Below are 18676 nucleotides of genomic sequence, written 5' to 3' on the forward strand. Positions count from 1 at the left end.
TGTGTGTGTGTAAAAATGCTTAGGATCTATTTTCTTAGCAAATTTCAAGTATTATTATTATTGTTGTAGAATATAAAAGACTGTTACAAACCCTAGTCACCATGCTATACATTCAACTTATAACTAGAGTATCAAAAGCAGTACGCATTTCTCGCCCACTTTCCATCCCCTGTTAACCACCAATCTACTCCCAGTTTTTATGGCCCAGATTCTTCAAAGCGGGATCACTGGGGCAAAGTGTAAAGGCGTGTTTTCCTAGGGATGGCCTAATCTGTACACACTGTGTATGAATGAACATTGTATGACAGACTCTATTTTTCTAGTTTCATCCACACAATGTCAAACTTGCAATCTGCCCAATCTAATAGCGGATAAATGATATCTTATTGTAGGTGCCATTTATAATTTGTAGTTCCCTCCTTAGACAAGAGATTGGATATGTTTAAGGACCTTTTGTATTTTTTTTTAATTCCCACTTAGATTCATGACAATTCTCTTGTCTCTTATTCCCTAATCTCTATTCTCAGGTACAAAATATACTGCCAGCCACCAAGAGGTGTCTAGACCTACAGTTTGCAACCCTTGGACTATTTTCCCATCTTACACATTTCTTCCTCTCACAGTGTACCTTAGATAGATTTTTTTCCTTAAGCTAATGTTTCTCTTTCATTTCCTGTGACACATGTTCAGTTCATTATATTTAATAAACATTAAATCCTAGAAAGGACAAGTAGGATATCAGTCAACATTAACTGATCAGAATTTCTGCATTCACAACAGAATAACAGGAATGCCAAAAATAGACTATGTATGCAATCATTTAAAAAAATAATTTCTGAAGATCTGTGTGAACAGCCTTTTCTCACTACTATGTCAGTAGAAAGACCAGTGCTGGGTATGTAGTAACAATCACACAAAGAGATATTCTCTCAGCTAAGCAGAAAATTCCAGACTCCTGTCCTTCATTTTCCCAGGAAAGATCATGTGAAAAGAATCTTTAGAGCTGATTGTTCTCACTGTCAAATAACAGTCATTAAGTTCATGGTTTGCTCCAGAGTGAATTATGGAAATGTCGGTGAAACACCTTGAAGGGAGTGGGTCAGGATTGCTTCAGGGAAGTCCTAAGTCATCCTTCCAGGTCCCTGTGCCATGCCAATACTGAGAATAATTCAGGATCTGGCTGCCTCATTTTCCCCATTTTCATTCCTGACATCCTGAGGTAGATAGGATTGCCCAGATTCAATAGGGTCCTTAAAAATATCTTGTTTTTTAAGAAGAACTTTCGCATCATTCACCACAGACTCAAGGAGATAATTTTGCAAGTAGAATATCTTCCTAAAGTAAATACCACTGGCAATGGGTCCTCCAGTAACAGCACAGAAGTTTTTCATATATCTCAACAGTTTTTCTCCTAATGAGTCATCACCCTTCTCAGCTGATAGCAAATGGGGAGAGGTGAGGTTTTCCTTGACTTTCTCCACTGACACATGCAAGTCCTTGGCTATAGTTTCCAGGGATGCGTCATCCAGCCCAAAGTAAGACCTGTAGAGGGTTAAAGTCTCCTCCAGCTTCTCCACATCATTATCACTGATAAAACCCAGGAAAGGGATGGTGGCTAATGCTCCAGCCTTCAGGGCCTCCAGCCAGATCTTCTGTTTCAGGGAATCCCTCTTCCGGTCAATGGCAGCCTCGGTAACATTTGGCAGGTATTGCATGAAGATGTGGCGCTTGTGGGCTGGGAGCTCCCTCAGAAAGGTGGTCTCCAGGTGTGGGAAGTCATAATCAGACAATTCAAAGCTGGAGATTAAGAAGACCTGAGTGTCACCCATATTAGCATTCTCCAACTGAGTCACACAGTCACTGCGGATCCTTTGCAGGATTTCATCCTTATTGAATGTGCTGGGTTTACTTATTTTTGCACTATGTAAATCACTGTCCACTTTAGTTCGAACAAAGTAGAAATTCTTCTTCATTTTTCTAATTGCTTCAGCCAGATGAGCATCACTAATTTTGAAGCGTGTAGAAGAGATGATAATAAAGAAGTCATACTCACCAAATTTCATCTTCTTCAGATACTTCTGTGGCTGAAAGGTAGTGGTCATCATACCAGGCAGATCCCAAAATGTCACACTGGGAAGTTTTGGGTGTTTGTATGCTATTCTCTCCAAGGTTGTCTCCACCGCCCCGGTGGGGGCAGCCCCTTCTTCATCGTGCCTCACCCCCCGCAGGGCATTTATGAAACTGGACTTCCCTGTTCCAGGCTCCCCGGTCACAGCAATGTTTAGGGGGGCATTGTCAATGTCTCTCAATGCATCACTAATTACAGAAGTCACTCTGGGAATGTCCCCCGCCTTGAGGTGTGTTTCAATCAATGCGATGGTTTCCTGAGAGAGGATTTTGCTTTCTGGCTTGAAGTTCTTAAAAAACTTGTCAAAGCCGGAGGCCAAATCACTACTCTTTGTATAAGAGGATGTGGAAGAGAGGGACTGACCCATGGCTGGAGCAGTAGAAGGCACTATGGGGAGGAGAAAAAAAGGGAAGGAAAAAGTTAGTACAGCAAGGAATGATGTGGGCTGTGCTGTTAGGGACAGGTATAATGTCAGTCCTGGCCACAACATTGCACCCAGGAGCGGTTCTCTTTCTGTCCAGCCATTGCTTTTGTTCAGGCTCTTCCCTTATCTTGGAAAGCCCTTCTTCTATAAGACATTCTTCATTCTTTCAGACTAATTTTACAGCCTGATTCTTCAATCCAAACTTTTCTAGAAGCCCACATCATTCTTATTTTTCTTGCTTTAGTTTACTTTGTTTGTAATGTTATGAAAATATTACTTTTTCATCACAGCAAATCTAAGACAACACCAGCAGTTATCTCAACACCCCTTCCCACTGTGATGTAAGACCCTCCAGAAAACCCACTTCTGATAACCTCCAACACCATGTCATAGAACTTCTTTCTCACATGAGACACCTAAGTAAGGATGAGTGGCTCCTTTCTTTCTCAGAAAAGATACTGTATATCTTCATTAGGAGAAACTTTCAATGATTGCAAATGTGTTTTTTATCTAGTTTTCTTTTGTGTGTGTGTTTTTTTCTAGTTTTTATCTAGTTTTTTCTTTTATCTAGAAAGTGTGCTGGCTCATGAAAGTTTTGAAAGGACTCTTTGTATTTCATGGAAAAGCAACAGCAGGTGGCATGGGTTCCCATGTTACAAAAAGTATGTTGGACTATCCACTTGCTATGACCCATCCCAACTGTTCTAGGACCCCACCCATCACCTCCTTCATACCTGTGCATAAAAGTGGATAGAAATCATGCAGGGAAGATAATCCTCCTGGAGGACTGACTGATATATAGAGTGCCAATGATGTAAAAGATCATGTGAACAAAGACTGAAGCAGGGGCTTCTGTCACTTTCTCTGATATCAATGAAACTGAGCTTGTTCTTGAATCCTGGAACCTATCTGATCACTGGAAGCTTATATCTTGAGAGGGGGCACCAGAAGAATCATATATCCAGCACTAAAGGTAATGTGAAATATTTGTATACTGTCCCCTACAGAGATTAAGAGCAGAGTTTTTAGACCAGGAAGCAAGTCACTTCAAGTCACCATTGATGTCTGAGCAGCATGCAAGCTGGAGAGGTGTGCTTTGGCTAAAATGAGGGATCAGACATCCTCTGGGGGCTTTCTGCTAGCCATTACTGCAGCCCAGGAGATGATGGCAAAAGATATTTTGGGAAGAAATTATTCAGACCAAGTGTACATTGTCTGGACTTGCACACATATGAATGCAGCCTTCAGACATTCTCCTTAGAAGAGAAAACTGGGGGGAGGGTGTCTAGCTTGTCAAGGGTGAAAGAGGCAACTATTAAACAACCAGGAATCATGGTGCCAGCACATCCGACTACCCAGCAGGAATATTCTTCACATACAGAAGAAAGGAATCCTGAGCATCTGGCATGTGCAGGGACAACCTCTTGCTGTGTGGAGAGAAAACCATCCCAGCACCCCTCTGGGGAGCAAGCCTCACACAAAGCATATTGAAGGAGCCTGAGTGTGGAAGTGGCATATATAAGCTTGGCCTCAAGGGCAAGCCAACAAGGTGAGACTATAACTCCTTCTGGTATAGTGTCCTGCCTGTGCATTCTCAGAGGATGGGGGAGGAAAAAAAAAAGACTCCTTGAAACAACTTGTTTCATGAGCCAGCTCACTTTCTAGATAAAAGAATGCATTGGAGGGTGAGGAAATACGCCTGAGACAGGTCCTAAGGAATGGAACAAATAAAGGGAAATAAAGGGAACCAAATGACAGAGTTAGAGAGAAAGCAGACATGGAAAGCGAAATTCTGTGTGCTGAGCAAATTTCAACTCCACAAAAGCCATGCCCTATTCTTCTTTAGGTTCTATACCTCACCTGCTGTTGTATGTGAAGCTCTGTTATTTAATATTTTCTGCTGCAACAGCAGTGCAGGGGGGTAGGGGCAGAGTACCTTATGATATCCCTGGGAGCTTGTACTCACCTTCTGGCACTGTGTTCTCTGTAGCTAGAATAGAAATGTCAGAGAATGTAAGAAATCCATGCCAGTAAACCTTAGATGTGCATCTCTACATACATTCCTCATCTCATCCTCTTAACAATCCTATATGGACATATAATAATTTCCAACTTCAGATTAAAAAATCAAATAAATGATGAGGTTAAGAGACAGGCAATGAGGGTCTTACTGTTAGCAATGTTCAGACCTAGAATTCAAGGTGAGGGCTCTCTTCCAAGGGCAGAGCTCTGTCTCAGAAAGCAAAAGCAAGAGCACACAATGAGGTGGTGAGAGATAAAAGTAGGACTCAAAATGAAGTCAGTGTGAGACACACAGGATTTATAGTTCTATGGAGAGATGTGTTAAAAAGAAAGCCACAGAGTCATAATGGGTCCATTTAAGTTAAAGCCCAAAGTCAGTAAACCAAGACTTAGTATCTAACAGCAGTTTCAAACCCCAGGGATGTAATCTTATAGCAGCCAACTTGGCAGTTTCCTGGTCAGCACTAAAAACTATACTGACAGATCTTCTTCTCTCTCCTTAGGATGGCAACTGAGCCTAAAACAAGGATTCTTTCCTAATAATTGTTTTCCTAATAATTGATTTTCTGCTTTCTCTCCTCATTTAAAAACCTTTTCTTTTCTATAGCAAAATGGAGCTCCTTTCTACTTCCTAGATGGGATAATACCCAATTCAAAAATCACTTAATAAAGTCAATTAGGTTGTTAGAATTACTTGGTTCAATTCTTTTGTTTAACATATTTAGTGACAGTGTCTAGAGCCTAAGCAAACTTCTGACTCTATTTGGGGACAACAAGAAACAGGTGTGGTGCCCAATGAATCCTTTTGAGTTCACTCTTTCTCAACATTTACAAGGGTCATTGGTAAGTCCATCTTCCTTTGGGCTCTGCTCTGTTTTGCATGAGAACTTGTGAAAGAATTGCCTTTCCAACCCAGGGTTAGTGGATCACTCTGTCACTGACACACAGGCTCTGACAGAGTAACATTCTTGGGCTTTGGTTCAATCCACAAGTCCACACTGGAATCCCTTCCTCAGTTCCAGGCCACAGTCTGTATTTACTGGTCTTTGCTGGCTTAGTCTGTTCCCTATTTCCTCTCTGCAGTCTTTAATAATGGAACCTGCTGGTTTAGTCCATGATGGAAATTTGTGGTTGTGTGTACAGGGCACACTATTGAATAGTTCATAGTAAGTTAAACCTAGCCTTTGGTTCTGAATTCACATTCTGATTTGGGAACTGTTGGTGGCAGTTACAGTTCTCCATGTGTGTGGAATCAGGCTGCAGTCCCCATTCTTGGAGGTCTAATGGTTCAATCCCTGTCCTAATCCCTAGTTATTTGGGTACTGCTGGTGTCCATAGTTCAATTACATCAGTACTGTTGTGTTCTTTTAATATGTCCATGAGGTAAAGGACTAGATTACAAAAAACACTAAATAAACAAATGAATGAATAAACTAACAAAAAATAAATGGGATCTTTAAAACTCCAAATAGTTAAGTGCTCTACCTACTAGCACATTGTGTATGTTGTATCTAAGATCCATGGTACTCCTTCTTACCTTGTTTGTAGGAAAGCAAATTGGGACTCTACTTGAAAACAGTATGGAGGTGACTCAAAAAGTTAAAAATAGAACTACCATATGATCCAATAATTGTAATACTAGATATTTACCCAAAGAATAAAAAAAAATATTGATTCCAAAGGATACATGCACCTTAATATTTATAGCAGCGTTATCTACAATAGCCAAATTATGGAATGAGCCCTAATGTCCATCAACTGATGAATGGATTAAAAAAATGTGGTACATATGTAGAGGATGGGTTATTATTTATCCATAAAAAATAAAGTCTTCCCATTTACAGAGAAGTGGATGGACAATCATATCATTGTGAACACCTATGAATTCAACCTGAGATGTAAGAAAAGAATTGCTGGATCTCTGCAAGTAAAAAAGTAGGTGCAGGGAAGTGAAACTGAGGGAGAGATATTGGAAGATAAAAGGCAGGGAAGGGATCCTCCATAAGTCAGCTATGGGAAAGTGAAATAGCCCCAGAACACAAAATTGGAACCTGTAGAAATGTGTTCCAGTGAAAGACATCCCTGCGTTAGAGGTGCTCACCAGGTGAAGTAGGGCAGAATTCTAGGTGGGACAGTGTGGTCCCAGGATCCCCTGAACCATGGAAAGAATGGGGGTGCCTGAGCTGGTAGAGTTCCCATACATTGGAGCAGAGAAACTAGTTGTCAGCAAGCTCTGGAGGAGGCTCTGAGCTGTTTACCATAAATCACAAGCTGTGTCCTGATGGGGTGACTGCTCTCTGCATGGAGACCCTGCAAAGGACAAGAATATGGGGACCCTCTGCCTTCTCCTGGGAGGGGCAGAGCAGATGTGTGTGGGATCAGGCAACAACTCTCTGTGTGGGAACCTTTTAAAGGATGTTAATGACAACCATCCACCTTCCCCTGGGAGGATCAGTGTGGGCACACACTGCAGGAGTCTGAAGAGTTTGGCACATACAAAGTGAAGACTGCTTATCCCTGAGAGAGGGGACCACCATCTTTCAGCTCTGGGGCTGGAGATCGGGATGGCCATTTTTTTTTTCAAAGATTGTATTTATTTATTTGACAGACAGAGATCACAAGTAGGCAGAGAGGCAGACAGAGAGAGGGGAGAAGCAGGGTCCCCGCTGGGCAGAGAGCCCAATGCGGGGCTCAATCCCAGGACCCTGGGATCATGACCTGAGCTAAAGGCAGAGGCTTAACCCACCTAGCCACCCAGGCGCCCCAGGCATGGCTATTTTTACTTTGATCCTCTAAAGGGGCATGAAAAGCCTTCAGAGATCAAACGCCACTCAGAGCAACTAAAACTGCTTACACTGAGTCTGGTCCACTTACAAGGGGAGGTGAACTACTCCCAGGAAAGACACCTAAGAGTCAGGGCAGCAGCCCCCACCCCCAGAAAGCCAACTGTAAAAACAGGTAAACAGTAAGTTTGCGGTCCACATGGGTTTGTAAAACTCTAGCTCTAGGGGAAAATAATGTATACAACTTGTTTTTTTTTTCTCATGATTCACTTACATTTCAGTGTAAATTTTTCTATTTTTTTCCCTCTTGCAACTAGTTTCTTATTTTTCAACTCCTTGTTTTTTGTTGTTTTGTTGTTGTTGTTGTTGTTGTTGTTGTTTGACAGAGAGAGATCACAAGTAGGCAGAGAGGTAGGCAGAGAGTGCGAGGGAGAAGCAGGCTCCCCATGGAGTGGAGAGCCCGAGGCTGGGCTCAATCCCAGGACCCTGAGATCATGACCTGAGCCAAAGGCAGAGGCTTAACCCACTGAGCCACCCAGGAGCCACTCAACTCTTTGTTTTTTAGTCTTTTTTAACTTTCATTTTTTACATTTTCAAACAAACACACACACACACACTCACACACACACACACATACACATAATATATATACATACACTTCATTTTGGCTTCCTTTCTCTATTCAATATATTGTGTATGTGTGTGTGTGTGTGTGTGTATTTTGTTGTTGTTGTTGTTGTTTGGTTTTGCTTTCCTTACAATTTGGGGATTTAGTGTCTTCTAACAGACCATAATACACTCAGGACCAAGGGGCTCACCCCGTTCTGTCCACTCTATAACATTATATACCATCTTCCACCATCTTTTTTTTCTTTCCCTTTTTTTCTTTTTCTTTCTCATTTTTTTTCTAGCTTCCGACCTCCCCAGACTTGTCTAGTGTGTATTTTGCTTGGCTGAATGTTCATATTTTCCATAGTGCTCACTCATTCATCCATTCTTCTCTGGGCAAAATGATTAGGAGGAGGGGTTCACAACAAAAGAAAGAACGAGAGGTAATACTCTCTGCCACAGATTGAATTGATATGGATATAAGTAAAATGTTGGAGATGGAAATCAGCATAACAGCTATAAAGTTACTTGCTGGGCTGAGTAACATCTTCATGCAAAAATGAGATTTAGTCAGGTCAAAAATAAAAATGCCCTAACTGAGATGCAGTCTAAATTGGATACCCTAAAAGGTAGGGTAAATGAGGCAGAAGAGAGAGTCAGTGACAGAGAAGACAAGTTGATGGAAAGAAAGAAGCTGAGGAAAAGAGAGATAAACAACTAATGGACCATGAGGGAAGGCATTGAGAAATCAGTGATATAATAAAGCAAAGCAATACTAGTATTACTGGGGTCTCTGAAGAAGAAGAAAGAGAGAGAGGACCAGAAAATATATTTGAGCAAATCAAAGCTGAGAAATTCTCTAATCTGGGGAAGGAAACAGGCATTCAAGTCCAATAGCTAAAGAGAACGCCTCTCAAAATAAATAAAAATAGATCAACACCCCAACATATAATAATGAAGCTTGCATATTTTGAGGTAAAGAGAAAAAATCCTAAAAGCAGCTTGAGATAAGAGGTTCTTAAGCTACACTGGTAGAAACATTAGGGTGCCATCAGACTTATCCACAGAGACCTGGCCGGCCAGAAAGGGATGGCATGATATATTCAGAGTACTAAGTGAGAAAAACACACAGCCAGGAATATTTTATCCAGCAAAGCTGTCATTCAGAATGAAAGGAGAGAGAAAGAGCTTTCCGGACAAACAGAAACTGAAAGAATTTATGACCACTAGTCCAGCCCTGTAAGAAATACTAAAGGGGATCCTGTAAGTGAAGAGAGAGAATTTCTTGGGAGTAACATAGACCAGAAGAAACAGAGACAATCTGCAGAAGCATGAACTCTAAAGATAATATAATGGTATTAAATTCATATCTTTTAATAATTACTCTGAATCTAAATGAGCTAAATGCTCCAATCAAAAGACACAGGTGATCAGATTGGATGAAAAAGTGAGACCCATCCATATGCTGTGTACTAGAGACTCATTTTGGACACAAAGTCACCTCCAGATTGAAAGTAGGGGGGCAGACAACCATTTATCATGCTAATGGACCTCAAAAGATAGCTAGGGTAGCAATCCTCATATCAGATAAATTAGATTTTAAACCAAAGACTGTAGTAAGGGGTAAAGAGGGATATTATATAATACAACAAGAAGATCTAATAATTATAAATGTTTACATCACTAACTTGGGACCAGCCAAATATATCAACCAATTAATAACCAAATTAAAGAAACATATTGATAATAATACAAAAATAGTAGGGGACTTCAACACCCCACTCACAGTGGTATACAGACCATCTAAGCAGAAGTTCAACAAGAAAACAAGGGCTTTGAGTGACAGACTAGACCAGATGCACTTCACAGATATACACAGAGCATGCTATCCTAAAGCAACAGAATACACATTCTCCTCTAGTGCACATGGAACATTCTCTAGAATAGATCACACACACTGGGTCACAAATCAAGTCTCAACAAAAGGATAAGATTAGGATTATTCCTTTAATGTTTTCAGACCACAATGCTTTGAAACTTGAACTCCATCAGAAAAGGAAGTTTGGAAGGAACTTAAACACTTGGAAGATAAGGGAATCCTACTAAAGAATGAATGGGTCACTGCAATTGCACTACTGGGTATTTACCCCAAAGATACAGATGTAGTGAAAAGAAGGGCTATCTGTACCCCAATGTTTATAGTAGCAATGGCCACCGTCGCCAAACTGTGGAAAGAACCAAGATGCCCTTCAATGGACGAATGGATAAGGAAGATGCGGTCCATACACACTATGGAGTATTATGCCTCCATCAGAAAGGATGAATACCCAACTTTTGTAGCAACATGGACGGGACTGGAAGAGATTATGCTGAGTGAAATAAGTCAAGCAGAGAGAGTCAATTATCATATGGTTTCACTTATTTGTGGAGCATAACCAATAGCATGGAGGACAAGGGGAGATGGAGAGAAGGGAGTTGAGGGAAATTGGAAGGGGAGGTGAACCATGAGAGACTATGGACTCTGAAAAACAATCTGAGGGTTTTGAAGGGGCAAGGGGTGGGAGGTTGGGGGAACCAGGTGGTGGGTATTGGAGAAGGCACGGATTGCATGGAGCACTGGGTGTGGTGCAAAAACAATGAATACTGTTACACTGAAAAAAAAATTAAAAAAAATATCTGCCAAAAAAAATCAGGTAATATTAATTTTCAATTAAAAAAAAACTTTTCTGTTTTGGAAAAAAAAATGAATGGGTCAAACAGGAAATTAAATGAGAATTTAAAAAATTATGGAAACTAATGAAAATGAAAGCACAGCTGTTCAAAATCTTTTGGCTATGGCAAAGGAGGTTCTAAGAGGGGTGAATATAGCAATGCAAGCCTTTCTCAAAAAATTAGAAAAGTCAGATATGCAAGCTAAACTTGCACCTCAAGGAGCAAATACTGCCTAAACCAAGCAGGAGAAGAGAAACAATAAAGATCAAAGCAGAAATCAGTGAACTAGAAACTAGAAGAACAGTAAAACAAATTAACAATACTAGAAACTGCTTCTTTGAAAGAATTAATAAGATTGATAAATCCCTCAGCAAACTTATCAAAAAGAAAAGAGCAAGGACCCAAATTAATAAAATCATGAATGAAAGAAGAGAGATCATGACCAAGAGCAAGGAAATACAATAATTTTAAGAACACATTATGAGCAACTATATGCCAACAAGTTAGGCAATCTGGAAGAAATGGACGCATTCCTGGCAATTTATAATCTACCAAAACTGAAAACAGAAGAAAGAGAAAACATGAACAGACCCATAACTGGCAAGGAAATTGAAGCAGTAATAAAACTCCCCCAAAACACTGGAGTCCAGGGCCAGATGACTTACCAGGGGAATTCTATCAAACATTTAAAGAGGAACTAATACCTATTCTTCTGAAGTTATTTCAAAAATGGAAATTGAAGGAAAACATTCTATGAGGCTAGCATTACCTTCATCCCAAAACCACACAAAGAACCCACCAAAAAGGAGAATTACAGAAAAATATCCTTTAAAAACATGGATGCCAAAATTCTCACTAAGGAACTAGCCAAAGGATCCAGCAGTCATTAGAAGGATTATTCACCAGGATCAAGTGGGTTTTATTTCTGGGCTGTAAGGGTGGTCCAATGTTCACAAAACAATCAAGATGATACATCACATTAATAAAAAAAAGTCAAGAAACATATGCTATTCTCAATTGATGAAGAAAAAGCATTTGACAAAGTACAATATCCTTTCTTGATGAAAACTCTTCAAAGTGTAGGAATAGAGGGAACATGCCTTAATATCATAAAAGCCATCTACAAAAAGCCCACAGAGAATATTATTCTCAATGGAGAAAAACTGAGAGCTTTTCCGTTAAGATGAGGATCATGGCAGGGATATCACCATTACTACTGTTGTTCAACATAGTGCTAGAAGTACTAGACTCAGTAGTCAGACAACAAAAGGAAATAAAAGGTATCCAAATTAGTAAAGAAGTTAAACTCTCACTCTTCGCAGATCACATGATACTTTAGGTCGAAAACCCAAAAGACTCCACCCCAAAATTGCTAGCACTTGTACAGTAATTCAGGAAAGTGGCTGGATATAAAATCAATGCACAGAAATCAGTTGCATTTCTACACACTACCAATGTGACTGAAGAAAAATAAATTAAGAAATTGATCCCATTTACAATTGTACCAAAACCCACAAGATACCTAGCAAAAACCTAAGCAAAGAGGTGAAGGATCTGAACTCCAGAAACTGTAGAACACTTACAAAAGAAATTGAGGAAGACACAAAGAGATGAAAAAACATTCCTAGTTCATGGATTGGAAGAATAAACATTGCAAAAATGTCAATGTTGTCCAGAGCAATCTACACATTCAATGCAATCCCTATCAAAAAACCATCAACATTTTTCACAGAGCTGGAATAAATAATTCTAAAATTTGTGTGGAACCAGAAAAGACCCTGAGTAGCTGAAAGAGTGTTGAAAAAGAATACTAAGGCTGGTGGTATCACAATGCCAGACTTCTACTTCAAGACAGTATGGTACTAGCTCAAGAACAGACATATGCACCAATGGAACAGAATAGAGAGCCCAGAAATGGATCTTCAACTCTATGGTCAACTAACCTTTAACAAAGCAGAAAAGAATATACAATGGAAAATGGACAGTCTCTTCAGTAAATGGTGCTGAGAAAATTAGAGAGCCATATGCAAAAGAATGAAATTGGACCATTTTCTTACATAATACACAAAGATAAACTCAAAATGGATGAAGACCTCAATGCGAGACAAGAATCCATCACAATCCTAGAGGAGAACATAGGCAGCAACCTCTTCCACCTTGGCTGCAGCACCTTCTTGTTAGACACCTCTCCAAAGGTGAGGGAACCAGTGAAAATAAACCATTGGAACTTCATCAAGATAAAAAGCTTCTGTTTGTTCAGCAAAAGAAACGTCAACAAAACTAAAAGGCAACTTACAGAATGGGAGAAGATATTTGCAAGTGACATATGAGATAAAGAAATAGTATCCAAGATCTATAAAGAACTTCTCAAACTCAACACCCAGAAAACAAATAATCCACTCAGAAAATGGGAAGAAGACATGAACAGACATTTCTTAAAAAGATATACCAATGGCCAACAAATACATGAAAAAGTGAGGAAGTTGGGGGAAATTGGAAGGGGAGGTGAACCATGAGAGACTATGGACTCTGAAAAACAATCTGAGGGGTCTGAAGCAGCGGGGGGTGGGAGGTTGGGGGATCCAGGTGGTGGGTATTGGAGAGGGCACAGATTGCATGGAGCACTGGGTGTGGTGCAAAAACAAGGAATACTGTTATGCTGAAAAAAAAATTAAATTAAAAAAAAGTGCTCAAGATCACTTGGCATCAGGAAAATACAAATCAAAACCACAATGAGTACAGCAGTCAGAATGGCTAAATTAACAAGACAGGAAACAACAAAGAAACTGACTAACTATAGAGAACAATAGAGAACAATGCCCATACTCTGTCCATACACTCTGATGGCTACCAGAGAGGATATAGTAAGGGGAATGGTAGAATAGATGATGAAGATTAAGGAGTGTACTTGTGATGTGCACCCAGCATTATATGTAAATGTTATTGAACACATGAAGCTAATATAACACTGTACATTAACTATCCTGGAATTAAACTAAAAAATATATAAAATTAACAAAATAAAAATAGCTCAGGAGAATAAATGGCATTGATGTCTCAGGATGTCTGAGTACTCATTTTATGGGTAACCTAAGGCTTGTTGTTAAGAATAACTATATTGAATAAATGTTTACATATACTTTTCATCATTTTATGTAAATTTTTAAATAGTTTCATATATTTTTGAGTAACTAAAATCTTAGAGTTTTGCTGAATTAGATTAAGTAATGATTTAAATTAAATTCATTAAATATCTATCTACATCATTTCCAGGTAAGATAAAATAATGAAACATTAATTACTAAACATTGGTTTCTCCAATTTTGGCTTCTTTATTACAGGAAGACTAAAGAAAAATGTTGATCTATCACATGAAAAAATGTTCATCACCATTAGTCATCAGGGAAATTCAAATCAAAACCACATTGAGATACCACACCTTACACCAGTTAGAATGGTCAAAATTAAAAGGATAAGAAACAACAAACATTGGACAGGATGTGGAGAAAGGGAGCCCTCTTACACTGTTGGTGAAAATGCAGGTTGGTACAGCCACTTTGGAAAACAGTGTGGAGACTCCTTAAGAAATTAAAAATAGAGCTACCCTATGACCCTGCAATTGCACTACTGGGTATTTACCCCAAAGATACAGGTGTAGTAAAAAGAAGGGCCATATGGACCCCAATGTTCATAGCAGCAATGGCCACAATAGCCAAAATGTGGAAAGAGCCAAGATGCCCTTCAACAGATGAATGGGTAAAGAAGATATGGTCCATATATACAATAGAATATTACGCCTCCATCAGAAAGGATGAATACCCAACTTTTGTATCTCATGAACTACTCGCTGATACCTTGTTGTCTCATGCTAGTATGACTAACTACAGCAAAATATTTAATGTTTTGCCATTAAGCCTATCGTCAACGGGTTAAGGATGTCTTCCCAGATACCAGTTCAAAGGATCCTGCTGATGGTCATAGTCTAGAGTCTGGTGATTGGGTAGTCTGTAATTGTCATCAGAAGAATACATTATACATTTTGAACCCCACTGAAAGGAATCTTACCAAGTGCTCCCAAGTACTGACATTATTACAAAGCTAGAAGGTGTTGAGTCTTAGGTATACATATCATGGCTAAAGAAGGCTTTACTTGACATCTGGTCCTGCACAGATACTAGAGACAACAAAATCAATTGAATAGGAAGCTAAGTAACTGACATCGAAGTACATTGCCTTCATCCAAGACAATAGATCAAGTCTTCATACTTTAACTAAATGTGAAACCCTTTGTCCTTCTTTTCCTTTCCTTTATTCTGGCATAATATTGGAAAAATAAGGACCTCAGGTGTATGTTTGAGCCCATGCTCAGAAGGGGGAGTAAACTCCAGAATGCAAAACAACATTTTATTTCAGACTAAGAGAAATATCTAATCAAGTCCCTAAATTTTCTCAAGCAAAATATGACATCACATTGGTTGGCTCCCTTGGATTTACATCACTGAGTTAAAAAAGACTAACCAGGACACATTCATGACCCAGGATTTGCTTCCTTTGACAGGGAAATGATTCCCTGGTTAACAGCTAAATTTACAGGACAATTTGATTAGGAACCTATCCTTAACTCCTAAATATAATGCAGAATCCATTGTTAAGAGCATAGCTACCCAACAAAGATCCTTATACTCTCTAGCCAAAGATTTTCTTGACAATAAGACAGACTGACTATCTTTTAGCTGAGCAAGAGCTGTCTATACTGTGACCAACACCACCAGCTGCATCCAGATTAACACTTTTGGGGAAATTGAAACACAACTACATATGAACACTGAACAAACTACTTAGCTTAAAAAGATGATTCCTCAGTGGGGTCTTTTTTTGACTTATTCAATTTCGAGTGTTTGGTTCCTGGGTACCATGGCTTCAAAGTGTACTCCAACCTTTGAAAACTATCTGTTTATAAAAATCCTAATAATTTGCCATGTACCCTGTGTGTTCTTAAAAATTTTTAAATGCATGTTCACACAGGCTAACCACTAAGCAAGTAATCTCTCTGAGACTGGAGCTTCGCAAAAAACATGTAGAGGATGGCTGATACCAAAACTGTGAACCTGAAGTCAGCACTGATGAATATTGCAGAGATTAAGCAAAAACATCATGACATGTGAATACAATGGAAAGGATCAACCACAGGGTCACAGGGCCATAGAAGCCACTTACATTAAGGCCTGTACTCATTAAACCAAGACCAAATACCTAAACTAACTACAGTTTCACTCCCCTTAGCATGTATAATTGAACCAGTCAGTGTAAGAATTTCCTGACCAACCATGGGAAATTTACTGATAGACCCTTTCTCTTCCCCATAGGAGAGCAATCCTGACTAAAGTAATGGAATCTTGAGGTCCTGGGTTGGCTCAGTTGGTGGAATATCCTACTCTTATTCTCAGCTCTTGTCTTGATCCCAGGGTTGTGAGTTCAAGTCCCACATAGAGCTCCATGCTTGGTTAAAAGCATATTTAAAAAAACACAATGCAACAGATTCTTTGTTAATATATTTTTTTCTTTTCTCCTTCCTCTCTTCCTTTAAAAACATTTGTTTTCCTACAGTTCAATTTAATTCATGACTCATTTAATAAAACTAATCATTCTTTCCTATTTATTCAGTTGAATTGTCTTTTAAGAGATAACATGCATTGTCTCCCTATGGGAACGTATCTGGGCCTGAGATGGGGAGTGTCTGATCCAGGAGCTCTTGGGAAAAAGCCCCTGTCAACTAAAACCCCTGACATTCACATGTTCCTTCTGCAGTTCACAGGAATAAAGTTTGTTCTCCATCTGCCCTCTGAAAATGTCCCAAATAGGTGAATGCTCTAACTGGCTTAAGGCATCCACCAGACATCTTGCCCCTCAGCCCTCCACATCCACAGCACCCAAAATGGAGCAACCAGACACTCACCCTTAGATGTACAAACCTGTAATTCTATTTTTAGACCTGTACTCAATCCAAAGTGATTCCTTGCTTATTAGCTCCTGAAGGAAGAGACTTTGTCCCAGCTGAGCTCTGAATGTGTCCCCTGGCTGTGCAGAAAATTCTGAGCCTGGTTGAAGTGCTCCCTGAAGCCCACAGCAGGAACACTCCTCTGCACAGACTGGCCTTGCACTGCAGAGTTTAAAGAGCTGACTGTCACCCAAATGTCTGCTCTGCCTGTGAGAAGCTGGCAGGACTTAAATAATCTTTGGTCTCTGCTCCACCCTCACAGGAATCTGGCCAAAAGTAAAAAAAAAAAAAAAAAAAAAAGCTATCACATTGCAGAACTCTGCATTTCCAAGAACAGAAAGTAATACCAAAGTTTAGTTCCGAGAAACATAGCCATTGCCAGGAAAAGAAAGTGAAAGCCACCATGGCCACTGATTCTGTGTGGTTTTGGCATCATGAGTAAGTCTTCTAGTGACATCTGAGAGGCCATACTAACCAGGGTATAGGCTCCAGCCCTGGCAGAATCTGAATTCAGAATAAGAGACCACAGACCTGAATCCTGGAAAAATGACACTCATGGTCCCTGTGTTAACCCTGGACAGCCCAAACTCTATGGAGAGTGACGTCTAATATAGAGTCTATCTATTCCTTGTCACTGGTGTCTGGCACAAGCTTCAAAAACCCTGATTTCCCTAAATGTTAGAAGTTGGCTTTTTTATGCTAATGAAGTGATTCCAGGTAGGATCCTAGATCGCTTCATGTCAGTGGCTGGTCACTAGAAAGACCAAACATGTGAATGGAGGTTGGGACTCTCAGCCAGCTGGACCTCTGGGGAAGAAAAGGGGGAGTTGGAGATTGAGTACTATCAAATGGCCAATGATTTGATCAATCATGTCCACATAATGAAACCTTAATCAAAATCCTGGACACCAATACTCAAATGGGCTTCTTAGTTGGCGTTTGCATTGTTATTCTGGGAGGATGATATAGGCATGGAAGCCGTGTACTCTCTCCCAGACCTCACCCTATGTGTATTTTTTAAATAAAACTGTAAGGTAAAGCTTTCCTTACTTCTGTGTATCATTCTAATTATCAAGCCTGAGGGGGTTATAGACCTCTTCTAATCTGTGGACAGTTAAAGGTCCAGGTGACCTAAGGAAACTTCTCAAATGCAGCTGGTATCTGAGGTGAGGGTAGTTTTCTGAGGTACTGAGCCTTGATATCTGGGAAATCTTTGCTAACTCTGGGTGGTTAATGTTGGAATTAAGAAAAAAGAAAGGATGAATACCCAAGTTTTGTAGCAACATGGACGGGACTGGAAGAGATTATGCTGAGTGAAATAAGTCAAGCAGAGAGAGTCAATTATCATATGGTTTCACTTATTTGTGGAGCATACCAAATAGCATGGAGGACAAGGGGAGATGGAGAGGAGAAGGGAGTTGAGGGAAATTGGAAGGGGAGGTGAACCATGAGAGACTATGGACTCTGAAAAACGATCTGAGAATTTTGAAGGGGTTGGGGGTGGGAGGTTGGGGGCACCAGGTTGTGGGTATTGTAGAGGGCACGGATTGCATGGAGCACTGGGTGTGGTGCAAAAATAATGAATACTGTTATGCTGAAAAAATAAAAAAATTAAAAAAAAAAAGGCAATATGCCAGTTTGGGGTGGAAACTGAGTAGAGAGTAACCCTGTGTCCTTAGCAACCATATTCTGGCTTTAATTTTTTTTTTTTAATTTATTTGTTGAAAAGAAATCTGCTATGTAATTTATATTTAAGAGTTATAAGACCTATACATCAATATGTCCCTCAACAAACAATGGCCATTCACTAAGTTTCCATACCAGAGGGACTGTGCATTCCTTAAATGTCCCTTTTATGAATGTATGAACAAATAAGCAAAATGTGTATTCTACTTTTCACAAAAATGGCAGCATTCCCTACACAATGTCCTGTACCCTGGCTTCTTCATTTGCTTTCATATTTGTTCTGGATGAAAACACTCAAAGCTCCTCCTGTTAAA

General features: G+C 39.7%; 3 protein-coding genes across 11 annotated transcripts in view; 2 read left to right on the top strand and 1 right to left on the bottom strand.

The window, feature by feature from the left end:
- The window catches only part of LOC125100150 (T-cell-specific guanine nucleotide triphosphate-binding protein 2-like), a 267522-nt gene that overhangs the window by 218782 nt on the left and 30064 nt on the right, over window positions 1-18676 (top strand). The gene's annotated exons all lie outside the window — the stretch shown is intronic.
- The window catches only part of LOC125100147 (T-cell-specific guanine nucleotide triphosphate-binding protein 2-like), a 303876-nt gene that overhangs the window by 88546 nt on the left and 196654 nt on the right, over window positions 1-18676 (top strand). The gene's annotated exons all lie outside the window — the stretch shown is intronic.
- Window positions 596-16886, bottom strand: LOC125100146 (T-cell-specific guanine nucleotide triphosphate-binding protein 2-like). 4 transcript variants are annotated; one of them, XM_047730071.1, is made up of 3 exons: window positions 16651-16886; window positions 4519-4542; window positions 596-2515 (listed from the first exon to the last, which is right to left on the bottom strand). In XM_047730071.1, exon 3 carries the CDS (start codon window positions 2493-2495, stop codon window positions 1170-1172), a length of 1326 nt encoding a protein of 441 aa, XP_047586027.1. In that variant the 5' UTR covers window positions 2496-2515; window positions 4519-4542; window positions 16651-16886; the 3' UTR covers window positions 596-1169. The 4 variants fall into 4 exon arrangements, with proteins under 4 accessions (XP_047586027.1, XP_047586024.1, XP_047586025.1 ...); XM_047730068.1 differs by lacking the exon at window positions 4519-4542 and having other exon boundaries at window positions 596-2516; window positions 16704-16886; XM_047730069.1 differs by lacking the exon at window positions 4519-4542.

Source organism: Lutra lutra, chromosome 5, assembly GCF_902655055.1.
Source record: "Lutra lutra chromosome 5, mLutLut1.2, whole genome shotgun sequence".
NCBI classification, from domain to species: domain Eukaryota; kingdom Metazoa; phylum Chordata; class Mammalia; order Carnivora; family Mustelidae; genus Lutra; species Lutra lutra.

What these genes read in the sequence shown, in the direction of transcription:
- LOC125100146 (XM_047730068.1), bottom strand. Translation starts at nt 2,495, where the DNA reads ATGGGTCAGTCCCTCTCTTCCACATCCTCTTATACAAAGAGTAGTGAT.